The sequence below is a fragment of the Macaca mulatta genome, chromosome 4 (assembly GCF_049350105.2).
Source record: "Macaca mulatta isolate MMU2019108-1 chromosome 4, T2T-MMU8v2.0, whole genome shotgun sequence".
Classification (NCBI taxonomy): domain Eukaryota; kingdom Metazoa; phylum Chordata; class Mammalia; order Primates; family Cercopithecidae; genus Macaca; species Macaca mulatta.
The window spans coordinates 5640638-5653681 of NC_133409.1; the positions used below are offsets into that span (position 1 = coordinate 5640638).

Consider the following 13044-nt stretch of genomic DNA (forward strand, 5'->3'; position numbering starts at 1 on the left):
GACTCTCAAGACAGGAGTCACAGCTGTCAAGGGAGACTTGCCCCCTCCATTTCCTCACTCTCACACTCTAGTCCTTCCTCTAAAGACCATGCCTGGGAGAATGGAGAACCAGGATTGCTGGACTGGAGGGAGAGCTGCAGGTGGGCAGGGCAGCAGCGTGGGATGGGAGACCTTGAGGGCTGCAGTTGGGAGGAAAGAGAAGTCGCTCCACACCAAACCCCCAGGTGACACAGTCCAACACAGAGGACTCAGCCAAGAGTGTAGCCACTCCGAAGTACGCATGGCCCAGAAGGGCTTACACACTTGCTAAGACAACCTTGTGAGATGCCTGGAATTTTAACAATACGATGGATCTGGAAAACTATGAAAAATTAGATTACTGTGCATCGCAGAATGCTGAGGTCCAGCGAGCTCTGAGCAGAAGCTTACCTTTTTCCTGTGGCAATAAGAGCCTTCTCTACACAGTGCCTCTGCTCAGGGTGCTCTGGTCTCTCTGTGGTTGGAGAGCAAACACAGCCCACGAAGGTGGCATTTCTGCATCATTTCAAAGTAATCAGACTAGAATCAGGGCTGAGATGTTCCTTTTGTTGCTCTTAGCACTTAATTTGATTTTATTTTGGCTTTGTTTTGGATTTGAGAGAGGTCCTTATGATTGATCAGAACCAGACATGTTTACTTCATGTCTGTACTTCCCAGAGGAAGGCAGGCAGCAGTGCTAGAGGAATGGCAGGCTCTCATTCTGCCCAGTACCCTGAACCCACACAGCCCATGAGTGGCAGAGGAGCTCAGAAACACCACTTCTGCATTAATTCATGCATTTGATAAATAACGCTTGGTGCTCACCGGGTCGTGCACCAGCAAAGTGTCCACGTCCATGACATAACAGTTGGAAGGCGGAGCCCCGTCCTCCAGCTGCCCACAGACTGAGGAGTCTGCTGTCCCATAACGCCATCATCCACCAATGGAAGAGGTGCATGCACAGCGAAAGTGGCCAGCAGGAAGAGAGAGAAATGATGTCTGAAAGAGGGCAAGTGGAATTAACCAGCAGAGGGGCAGAAGGAGGAGAAGGAGGATGCTCCCAACAAAGGTGTGTGGACATGAAAACACCGTGTTCAGGACCACGATGGTCTTAGAAGCTGTCAAGATCAGGACGAGTCCAGTGGTCCCCCGGCTCAGCTGATCCTCTGTCATGAGTCGAGTCTGCCCGTGTGTTCTTCTGTGTCTGCGGCCCCAGCAGCAGCCTGTATGTCTTCATGGCTAACCTCAAACCCCAATAACACATCCAGGCAAGCCATCAACCCATTCTTCAGAAAGCGGGGGCTAAAATGCAAGATGTTTAAAGGTATTTATTTAAGAGGTAATTTTACTTCGTGATGTATTTTTCGAGATGTGCCCATTCTGCTTTTCAGCGGCTCAGATAGCTGAAAACCACAGGTCAGCCTCATTTGCAAGAACTGTTAACACCAAAAGCCGTTCCCTCTGCAATGCAGACACTCTGTAACGAAGGATGAGAAGACATTTCCTAACCGCTAGATTTCTGCCTGGGTACTTCACCCAAGGGCTTGCCTCAGGATCCAACTGGGAAAATATAAGGATATTTATTTTGCTTTCTGCTGCCGTCTGTGACCTGATACTGCCAGCAGATCTTTTATTTTTATTTTTTTTTAAAGTAAACACCTGTCATCCCACTACTGTCCCCAGGGTCTTCAGTGGCCTGCTGCAGCAGGACCATCTGCTGACAGTAAGTGTGGAAACAGTGGAGGTGTGGGCTGCTGCCTTTTAATTTAGCTTCAGAGATGAGCAAGTGAATGTCTACACGGGAGCCATTCCTTCTGAAGGCCAGCTCTGCTTGACGAGCTGAGTAAGAAGCCACGAGTTAATGATCGACTACAAACCTCTGCAGAGGATACAGTAGAGGCCAGCGATAGAAACTGTGTTGGTTTTTCCCCCATGGCTGAAGCATGCTGAGAACACAGAATTAGCACGAACCCAAAAAACGCTTCGTAAAAGTTAATCACTGCAGACAGCACAAGCCAGTCTGAGGGCGGCTCCCATCCCAGCCTGGCGTCCCTCGCAGGGGGACCCAGGGAACCGCAAATATTTTTACAGGCAGCGAATGATGATGCTGGAGACACACAGTCATCGGGGAGAGGGACACCTTTGTTTCTGGAACTCTGTCCAGAGCCTAGACCCTTAGTGTCGCACTGACCCTTATTATCACTGCTATTGGTTATTAATGATCAATACTAGTAACTCATGTTTATGTTCTTTGTACAGTCTGAAACCCTTCCAAGCACATCATTAGCTGTCATGCTGTGAGATGGGAGAGACTGGTAGAGGAGACTGAGGCACAGGACAATGAGAAGCTCGAGGTCGCTCGGTGATCTGGCAGCACGTGGGGTGTGCCCTGAACTTGGCTGTTGTGTGTCCTGGCAGGAGCAGAGGGTGGGTTCCGGGTCCTCAGTCCACTGTGGTCTTGCCCACAAGTGGAGTATTTGCAGAGTATGGCGCAGAGTGGTTTGGGGGTTTGGGAGCTGTAGGCTGCAGGTCAGGGCCTCACAGCACAGGTGTCTCCATGCAGCTGTTGCTCCCATTGCCAGTAGCGAGATTTCTATCCTTTTATGCCTACATTATATACACCAGAAGCACTTCCCCTTCAGGGAACGCAGCACGGACGCTGTGCAACGAATCATCCCCCTTTGGTTCAGCAGCTTTTAAGTCCAGGTGCTTCTTCTGTTGGACCCACCTACAGCCGGGTAAACTGCAGGCACAGTCCTGCTCCATGAGCCACTGACCTGTCACACCCATCCTGACGCTTTGAAAATCGTTTCGATTCTTCCTGCGGCACTTTCCATCCTGTCTTCTGGTCTGCATAGTTTTGCGTTACTATTTTAGGAATAATCTATAAATGTGCCCTTTGCCTTATTGGAGCGTATTAATTCCAAAATGCCTGAAGCCAAAACTGTCTGCAGAAGGCAGATGTTAGGGTCTGAGACCCCAAATTAGCACCTGTTTCCTATGTCATCACCCAGGTACCGTTTTTCTGTTGCTCTCTCTCTCTCCTCTTCTCACTTAGCTGAAGGTCTTTAGTATAAATAGAATCCTGATGGGCCTGCTCCGGGCTTCCTCACGTGCGCTTGTTTCCTGTGAAATTCGTTTCAGCACTGTGGCCACACTGTGTCATTCTGACATCTTGGGACGAATGAGATGATTTTAAATGTGCTGGCGAATTTGATCAAGAGACTGCATTTTCTCTCTGTCGGTTTTGGCATGAATTATCCCAGAGTCTCAGGAAGGGGGGGATCCAGGGCAGAACTGCTAGTGTCTGTCTCACCAAGCTCAGAATCCCAGGCGAGATGCTGCTGCTGTTTCACTCTCAACACAACCCTGCCTGCAGTGATTTACATACAAAGCAAGAGGCCACATGACTTCTCCCCCAAAGCCTCAAACCCATTCTTAGGTTTGCATATGGAAAGAAAAAGCATACATAGTAATAACACATATTAGCAACTTCCAAATGTTTATGTAGCATCAGGAAGACATTGATCCATCGGCCTTTAAGATTGCTGCAAGCCTCGAGGAAGCCGTCCAATGGCCAAAGTGACTGACTCCAGTTAGCCCCAGGCGGCCTGCACAGAACCTCACTGTCTGGCCCAGACCACAGTGAAAACGCAGCAGCTTCTGGCAGATGGGGCATGGTGGTCTGGAGGCCCCAGTGAACAGGCTGTGTTCACAGCCACAGTTGGCACATGGACCCATGTTACAGGGTAGACAGTTGCCTGAAGGCTCCTGTGGCACAGAAGGCAGGCCCTGGCCCTCGGCAGGCGCTCCGTCCACTCTCACACGAATGCCTCCCTCTGGTCTTGCTGGGGTCTGTGAGCTGAAAGCCTGGGCTCACAGCTGAGGGGTGGAAAGCACGGGAAAGCAGAGGTGGGCTCCCTCCTGCCGCCATGTGAGGAGGAGCTGTTGGTGTTGTACAAAAGTGCTACAGGACCACCTGGGCTCAGGATCTCCTCACTGGGCATCCCGGGTGACTCCCAGCACTGGGCTAGGCACAGATGCGGCAGAGCACAGGGGATGTTTGAGCCCTGCCACCAGGCGCAGTGTCCTGGGATGGAGGGAACGGCTACCTGACTTCGCAGCAGACACTTCGTATTAAAGGAGTGGGATGGCCTCAGCCCAGAGGAGGTCACAGCAGTACCAGTGCTGGGCTGTGATCTGACTCAGAAGGCGGGAAGGTGACAGCCTCTGGGCGTGAGCCTCCCGAGTCAGGGTGGTCAGAGATAGAGCCTGTGCCTTCCTGGACAGCTGGTGTGAAGCGAGGCTGTGGTGCGTGCCCCATGGGTTAATGAGGAGGGTGAAGGATGTGGCCTGCAGGAAGCCAGGCAGAGCCTGCAGCCCTGCCACACCGGGGTTTCCATGGGGAAGGGAAGAGGTTCCAAGGACAGTGGCCAGTCACCTCAACATCCAGTCCTCCTTGAAGAAGCTGGTTGACGTTACACTTTCGAGGGTTGGAGCAGAAACAAGACAGGAAGGGTGAGAGAGAGAAGGAAGCAGGCAGGGCCAGGGTCTCCCACCTTCAGCCTGGGTGGCACCTGTGCGATGCTGTGTGGTGGGGCTGTTATGGGTGGGTGGGTTCTGCACACCCTCGCCTCCACCCCCTGGGATCTCGCAGCAGTCAAACAGGTGTGGCGGCCAGCAGTGTCTTTGGGCACTGCCAAATGTCCCAGTGGGGGCAAAACCCCTCCATGAAGAAGCACTGGGCACCAGGCTCTGGGGATGTTTTATCAGAGGCTGTGGCGGGGTAGGGGCAGGGGTGGGCAAGATGGGTCCCCAGGGCGATGGAGGAAGAGCTGGCATGGAGGAGAGGAGCCAGAGGGGCCATGTGGGCCCCTGCGTTCCAGAGCTAAATACTTCACAGTAGAATTAATACATGACAACCAGTTTGTATTTTATTTTGTTTTTAATGGAAATCTCTTGTGTAAATAAATTCCTCCTCATAATAAAAGCAGGCCTGGCTCTGTGCTGGATTGAGCTAGCGTGTGCTCTCTCTCTTTCCATCTCCCTCTCTCTTATCCCCCTCTCCCCGCTCCCCTCCTCCCCACTCTATCTCTTTCTCCCCCGCCCCCTCTCTCTCCCCCCCTCTCTCCCTGTCTCTCTCTCTCTCCATCTCCCTCTCTCTTATCCCCCTCTCCCCCCTCCCCTCCTCCCCACTCTATCTCTTTCTCCCCCGCCCCCTCTCTCTCTCCCCCTCTCTCCCTGTCTCTCTCTCTCTCCATCTCCCTCTCTTTCTTACCTCCCTCCCCCTCCCTCTCTCTCCCCTCCTCCCCACTCCATCTCTTTCTCCCCCACCCCCGCTCTCTCTCCCTCTCTCCCTGTCTCTCTCTCTCTCCATCTCCCTCTCTTTCTTACCTCCCTCCCCCTCCCTCTCTCTCCCCTCCTCCCCACTCCATCTCTTCCTCCCCACCCCCGCTCTCTCTCCCTCTCTCCCTGTCTCTCTCTCTCTCCATTTCCCTCTCTTTCTTATCCCCCTCCCCCTCCCTCTCTCCCCCCTCCTCCCCACTCCATCTCTTTCTCCCCCGCCCCCTCTCTCTCTCCCCCTCTCTCCCTGTCTCTCTCTCTCTCCATCTCCCTCTCTTTCTTACCTCCCTCCCCCTCCCTCTCCCCTCCTCCCCACTCCATCTCTTTCTCCCCCACCCCCGCTCTCTCTCCCTCTCTCCCTGTCTCTCTCTCTCTCCATCTCCCTCTCTTTCTTACCTCCCTCCCCCTCCCTCTCTCTCCCCTCCTCCCCACTCCATCTCTTCCTCCCCACCCCCGCTCTCTCTCCCTCTCTCCCTGTCTCTCTCTCTCTCCATTTCCCTCTCTTTCTTATCCCCCTCCCCCTCCCTCTCTCCCCCCTCCTCCCCACTCCGTCTCTTTCTCCCCCGCCCCCTCTCTCTCTCCCCCTCTCTCCCTGTCTCTCTCTCTCTCCATCTCCCTCTCTTTCTTACCTCCCTCCCCCTCCCTCTCTCTCCCCTCCTCCCCACTCCATCTCTTTCTCCCCCACCCCCGCTCTCTCTCCCTCTCTCCCTGTCTCTCTCTCTCTCTCCATCTCCCTCTCTTTCTTACCTCCCTCCCCCTCCCTCTCTCTCCCCTCCTCCCCACTCCATCTCTTTCTCCCCTGCCCCCTCTCTCTCTCCCCCTCTCTCCCTGTCTCTCTCTCTCTCCATCTCCCTCTCTTTCTTACCTCCCTCCCCCTCCCTCTCTCTCCCCTCCTCCCCACTCCATCTCTTCCTCCCCACCCCCGCTCTCTCTCCCCCTCTCTCCCTGTCTCTCTCTCTCTCCATCTCCCTCTCTTTCTTACCTCCCTCCCCCTCCCTCTCTCTCCCCTCCTCCCCACTCCATCTCTTCCTCCCCACCCCCGCTCTCTCTCCCTCTCTCCCTGTCTCTCTCTCTCTCCATCTCCCTCTCTTTCTTATCCCCCTCCCCCTCCCTCTCTCCCCCCTCCTCCCCACTCCATCTCTTTCTCCCCCGCCCCCTCTCTCTCTCCCCCTCTCTCCCTGTCTCTCTCTCTCCATCTCCCTCTCTTTCTTATCCCCCTCCCCCTCCCTCTCTCCCCCCTCCTCCCCACTCCATCTCTTTCTCCCCCGCCCCCTCTCTCTCTCCCCCTCTCTCCCTGTCTCTCTCTCTCCATCTCCCTCTCTTTCTTACCTCCCTCCCCCTCCCTCTCTCTCCCCTCCTCCCCACTCCATCTCTTCCTCCCCACCCCCGCTCTCTCTCCCTCTCTCCCTGTCTCTCTCTCTCTCCATCTCCCTCTCTTTCTTACCTCCCTCCCCCTCCCTCTCTCTCCCCTCCTCCCCACTCCATCTCTTCCTCCCCACCCCCGCTCTCTCTCCCCCTCTCTCCCTGTCTCTCTCTCTCTCCATCTCCCTCTCTTTCTTACCTCCCTCCCCCTCCCTCTCTCTCCCCTCCTCCCCACTCCATCTCTTCCTCCCCACCCCCGCTCTCTCTCCCTCTCTCCCTGTCTCTCTCTCTCTCCATCTCCCTCTCTTTCTTATCCCCCTCCCCCTCCCTCTCTCCCCCCTCCTCCCCACTCCATCTCTTTCTCCCCCGCCCCCTCTCTCTCTCCCCCTCTCTCCCTGTCTCTCTCTCTCCATCTCCCTCTCTTTCTTATCCCCCTCCCCCTCCCTCTCTCCCCCCTCCTCCCCACTCCATCTCTTTCTCCCCCGCCCCCTCTCTCTCTCCCCCTCTCTCCCTGTCTCTCTCTCTCCATCTCCCTCTCTTTCTTATCCCCCTCCCCCTCCCTCTCTCCCCCCTCCTCCCCACTCCATCTCTTTCTCCCCCGCCCCCTCTCTCTCTCCCCCTCTCTCCCTGTCTCTCTCTCTCCATCTCCCTCTCTTTCTTATCCCCCTCCCCCTCCCTCTCTCCCCCCTCCTCCCCACTCCATCTCTTTCTCCCCCGCCCCCTCTCTCTCTCCCCCTCTCTCCCTGTCTCTCTCTCTCCATCTCTCACCCTCACTCGCTCTCACACAGAGGGAGCATGTGATTTTGACTTCAGCAGGATTCTTAATAGCCCGGCTCTCAGGACTCTCTGGGTAGCGAACGAGCTGCACCGGCCTGTTCGTGGCACCCGATGGCCTGGACGTGCCCGCTCAAGAGACTTCCTCGGGCGAGCGCGTGCGTCCAGGGAGATTATCCCGCCTGTCCTGTGCCTCACTGCGGAAAGGAGCACCTTTCCATTTCTGAAAATGGCTTGAAGAGTAACTCAGTGCCTGATGGAAACTATGCACCCAGGGCAGGAAATGGCCAAATAATTCGGGGCTGAATTCAATCCTGTTTCTCCTCTGATGGCTCCCGTGTGCACGCCCTGAGCTCTTGTAAATCAGGGCACATCCTGCTGCCTGATAAGCCCCCGTGGGAGCTCGGGGGCGTCCGTTGGCACCTGGCCCTCCTGCAGTAGCTGTGGGTCCTGGTTGCTGACCTGGACTCTGACCCAGGTGCTCCCGGATAAGCAGAGCAGGGTGTGCCCCAGGTGGGACCCAGACGTCAGATGCCCTCCTCCCTCCTCCCTCCTCTCCCTTCCCGTTGGGCCTCATCGGAGGAGGTGTTGAAATTTGCTTTCCAGTGTCCTTGAGAGATGTAGAACAGGTTTCAGCTGGAGTCACTATGTCCATTTTCCAGAGCTGCGTGGCCATGAGGGTCCCTGACTCCAGAAGGTCACGCACAACTGCCCAGGAGAGGACCCCAGGCTGGATGTTTTCCGCGAACGCCGCGGGGACCCTCGCCAGGCAGGATTAAGGAAACCCCGTGCTCAGTAGGGGCAAGACCCAGCCTGGCCCTGCCCTGCCGCTGCCCTACTAACTACCAGGCTGGCCCCTCGGCACACTAGCATGGCCTGTGCCTTCTGTCATCAGGGTGATTTGACTAAACTCAGCGTCCTCTACTGAATCTGCCCAGCTCAGCCTTCTGGTCAGGCCCCAGGCCCCAGCCCTCCCTCCAGTGCCCCTCCCCCTCCCCACTTCTCTCAGCACTGGGCTCCCCCAGTTCCCTCTGTCTAAGCACCACCTACAGCATCACCCACCTGAGGACCACGCCAGGTTCCAGATACCTGTGCGTTGTTTCCTTACATTGAATTATCCCAATAGAATGTGTTGTTGCCCTAGAGGATTGGAAACAACACATCTCAGCTTTGGAAAGCTTTGTCAGGCCGGCAGCTCTGAGACCGGAGCACGGAGGGCTGTGGACTTTCTGTGCCTTCTGTCCAAGGTCCTGTTTGGGAAATAAGTTTGGGCCCAGAGGGGGCCGTGGGTAGGGCTGGTTCTCTGAAGATGCAGGCGTCCTCCTGTCGAGGAGGCTGGGCACCCTCATTCTGACACCCAAGGCAGGTTTCTGGCAGAGGTGCCAAGGCCCCCAGAGCGCAGGCCCTGAGACACTGGCGAGAGAGCACCCTGGGGTGGATCTGGGTCGGCCGTTGTTACATTGTCCCGCAGAGCTGAAGTTCCATGGTGCTAGCCCCAAAGTCCCAGGGCAGGGAGGAGAGAGCCACACAGCCTCTTCACTGCCGTCCCCAGTGGGGGCAAGTGGTGGCTGTCCTCTATGATTTTACCTGAAAAAAAAGATTCTACTACCAAGAAGAAACTAGAAAACTATTGCCCTAAAATGAAGAACACTTGGCATGTCCCCAAACCCTCATACCTCAAACTATGCCTTTTTGATATCTTTCTATAATACATAGTTATTATTTATGCTATATTATCTATAATACTGCACATATTCATATATTTTATATGTCATCTATATTTCAGAGTATTTAGAAATCCCTTGTAATCCACAAGGCCGATGCAGTCTGTGATAAGAATGTCCTTCCCTCCCCACAGCAGGTTTCTCTGTCCCCAGTGTTCTGTGGCGTTGTCTGTGCATTCTCAGTGCCCTGTCTTGCTTTCCTTGTATTAATAGAAGCTGTTCCGGAAGGAGATCAAGCCACCATTCAAACCAGCAGTGGGCAGGCCTGAGGACACCTTCCACTTTGACCCCGAGTTCACAGCACGGACGCCCACAGGTGTGTGCCACAGTGGTTCCCTCTGTCGGTGGCTTCTCCCACCTTACCCCTTAGGGACTGATATCTAGGAACAAGAGATTCCCATGCTTAAGAATTGTTTTCATGGAAAATAACTGTCCATTCTGTTTGGTTTTTTTTTTGTTGTTGTTTTCTCTGCTCAGTGATAAAGAGATAAGTGATAGCCCCAATTCTCTGTTGTTCCCTACGCAACCTCCACCTTGGAAATGATGAAGGTGTCCTATGGATTCTCTTATTGCAAGTCACCAGTCCAGTTACTTCCTGTGTCAGAGAGACACACAGCAAGAGCAAGAAGAGAAACTGGAGGCAATTAAAATCCCTCTTTCAATTAAAAGTGCATTTACAGAGAGGGAAGGCTGTCAGTTATGTGTGTAGATTTGTGAGCTATAGATATTATTCATGCAAAAAACAGAAACCCATTTGAAAAGTTGTATCAGCTACTAAATAGCGTAGCAAATGGATGCATAAATTTGGTCTCCTGGTGTGTCTGAAATTACTCTTGGGGTCTAGCAAATTTCATCAGAACTCGTCAGCTCCCTTTAAAAGTTATCTTTTTTGGGATATTAATGAATTAAAGTTTGCTTTTTTATATGGTAATTATCCTGGTCTGATAGCACTGTCATAACAAAATACTATAGACTGGGTGGTTTAAACAACAGTCATTTATTTTCTCACAGTCTGGAGGCTGGAAGTCCAAGTTCAAGATACCAACAGGGTTGGTTCCTGGTGAGGGCTCTCGCCTTGACTTGCAGACGGCTGCCTTCTTGCTGTGTCCCCACATGGCCTTTATTCTGTGTGTGCAAAGACAGCAAGATTGATCTCTGGTGTCTCTCTGTCTTCTTATAAGGACACTAGTCCTCTTGGATTAGGGCCCCACACTTTTATCCTCAGTTAACTTCAGTTATTCTCTTAAAGGGCTATATTAGTCTGTTTTCACACTGCTGATAAAGACATACCTGAGACTGGGCAATTTACAAAAGAAAGAAGTTTAATGAATCCACAGGGCTGAGGAAGCCTCACAAACATGGCGGAAGGCAAGGAGGAGCAAGCCCCATATTATATGGATGGCAGCAGGCAAAGAGAGCTTGTGCAGGGAAACTCCCCTTTTTAAAACCTTCAGATCTCATGAGACTCATTCACTATCATGAGAACAGCACAGGAAAGACCCGCCTCCATGATTCAGTCATCTCCCGCCGGGTCTCTCCCACAAACACATGGGAATTATGGAGGCTACAAGATGAGATTTGGGTAGGGACACAGAGCCTGAGATTTGGGTGGGGACACAGAGCCAAACCATATCAAGGTCTTGTCTCCACATACAATTACACTGGGGGGTAGGGCCTTAACATTTGAACTTGGGAAGGACATAATTCAGTCCACAACACTAACAGTATGCTGGTTATGTACAAAACCATCCACAAGCTCCTTCTGTAGACATAAGCAGGACAAGTCCTGAGAGAGCTGGTGACCAGGCTGCATTTTGGATCTACAGGGATTTGCTGTATTTTTTCTCACTGCTTTTGAATCTGAAATTTTCTCATTTTTTAAAAGATAATCAGGAAGCAAATAGATGGTCAACCACAAAATGTCAAGTAGATGAAGTTAGAGAATCCACTTTGTTCCTCCAGATTCAGGCTGTTGATGAAATCCCTGTTTCCCATACCCAGATGAGTACATTGAGGTGGGTGTGAGCCTGTGCAGATAGGGAGGGTCGTGGGGCTTTTAGTGGGACTTTTGATGGGCCTAGGCCAGGTCCTGACCCAGGCTACATTGGTACCAAGAACAGGAAGAAAGCTGATTCCGGGCACTGTTAACTAGGGAGTCATGCCACTGACTGTTCAATTACTTCTTTTGGGTCCTCCTGCAGTCCCCAGGTAGAATTAAAACTGTCATTGCAGCTTTGGTTCATCACTGATTCATGATGTAATGAGGCTGCCTTGGAAAACATTTCTGGGTCTGCTCTCTCCAATAAGTGATTGTGGGATTTTCACCTCACCCCATTCTCAGCTTCCTTAGAAAGTATTTGTGCGTTGGGGTTGGTCCTTCCCATTGACAAAATTAACCCAGTTCACAGAACAGGATTACTTTTCAGTTTCTGAGTTTGAAAAGAGGGGGCAGGATTTGGGGATTCCATCCTGACTCTGCCCACAGGTCATCCAAGCAAGTCATGATATTTCTCAACCTATTGTTGACCTGAATGTAAGAGGAGCTCAGAGGAAATTAGGTCTGACCACGAGATCATTGTCCCTGAGTCCACAAGGACCATATGGTCCCTAACAGAATGCACACACGTCTTCGGGAGGTGCTCCCGTGTGGGGCTGTGTGTTTAAAATGTGGAAAGAAAGTCTATGTGCTGCTTGGTAAGAAAATGTTAGTACAGTCAACTCTGATATTCACATGAACATGCCTTTTATATTATCCGTGAAGAATTTAAACCTCAACCTAGTTGGCCAGTGGAAGCAGAAGCTTTTTTTGAGCATCTAGAGAATTCCATTTTATTTTAACAATAGCCTGAGGAAAACATAATTACACACATTGTACTCCAATGCTATTCAGAATTGGCTTTTTTATTCCTTAGTGTTTCTAGTTCTCCAATCAGTTTCACTGAATTTATCCCACCACCGTTTGCCTTTGAGGTAGGTAGTAATTGACGTGCTAAAGACACATTAAACTCATTCTGATTTGTATAGGAGGGTAGGATTTTCTAAGCATGTGAGCTGAGCACATGGCTGGGTGAATGAGCAGCTGTAGAAATGTGACTCTGAAGCAGTGGATAAGCTACAAATCCTTTACTGGACACACAGTGGGAATTTCTTGTAGTTAGGCTTTTTGTCTTTTCTTAAACTTCAGCCAGTGCTCAAGCTGGTTTCTATTCCCTGATCACACGCTGACTGCCCATTGAAGCATGCCACTTAGCCGGAGATGCCAATCTAAGATTTAAAACTGATCAGGCAGACTCCACACATCAGGAAATATCTACAGGACCATGAGAGGTTATTTGTAATTATTGTAATTCTATATCTCCTTTTATCTAACTCACATTTTTGCTCTTCTTAAATACTGTGCTGAAAATCAGCATCCCTCAGGTGATTATAAAGTACTTAAATTCTATTTAGGCCACCTATCATTTCCTTACTAGCTAGCCACAACGACCAAATGTCAGCCTCTTAACTTTCAGTGAAGACCCACTTGGCCTTCAGTAGATTGCTGTTACTCTTACCCTTTCCACAGGCTCTCCTTGGTCTATGTGGGGAGAGGCATAAGTTCTCTGGCCACGGAAGGTTGTGGCTGTGTCTTCCATGCCTCTTGGTTGGTTAGAAGACATTGCTTGCTGGAATTACAGATTTTCCATTCACCAATGAAACTGTATCTGTCAAGTTAACGTGGCCTGTGCCCCCACCCCGCACACACTCCTCCACAGGCTGTAAATTAAACTCCCAATCCTTGCCCAGCACTTCACACTCTTGTGGCTCCCGCGGATTCCCTAGA

The 13044-nt window shown here is 51.9% G+C and overlaps 1 protein-coding gene across 7 annotated transcripts in view; it reads left to right on the forward strand.

Moving 5' to 3' along the window:
• RPS6KA2 (ribosomal protein S6 kinase A2) overlaps positions 1-13044 on the forward strand; it is a 452599-nt gene that overhangs the window by 396611 nt on the left and 42944 nt on the right. For all 7 annotated transcript variants that reach the window (XM_015137669.3, XM_077999204.1, XM_015137670.3 and 4 more), the window contains one exon: positions 9435-9537. In XM_015137669.3, the coding sequence (XP_014993155.1) occupies positions 9435-9537 (103 nt within the window). The remainder of the gene's footprint in view (positions 1-9434; positions 9538-13044) is intronic.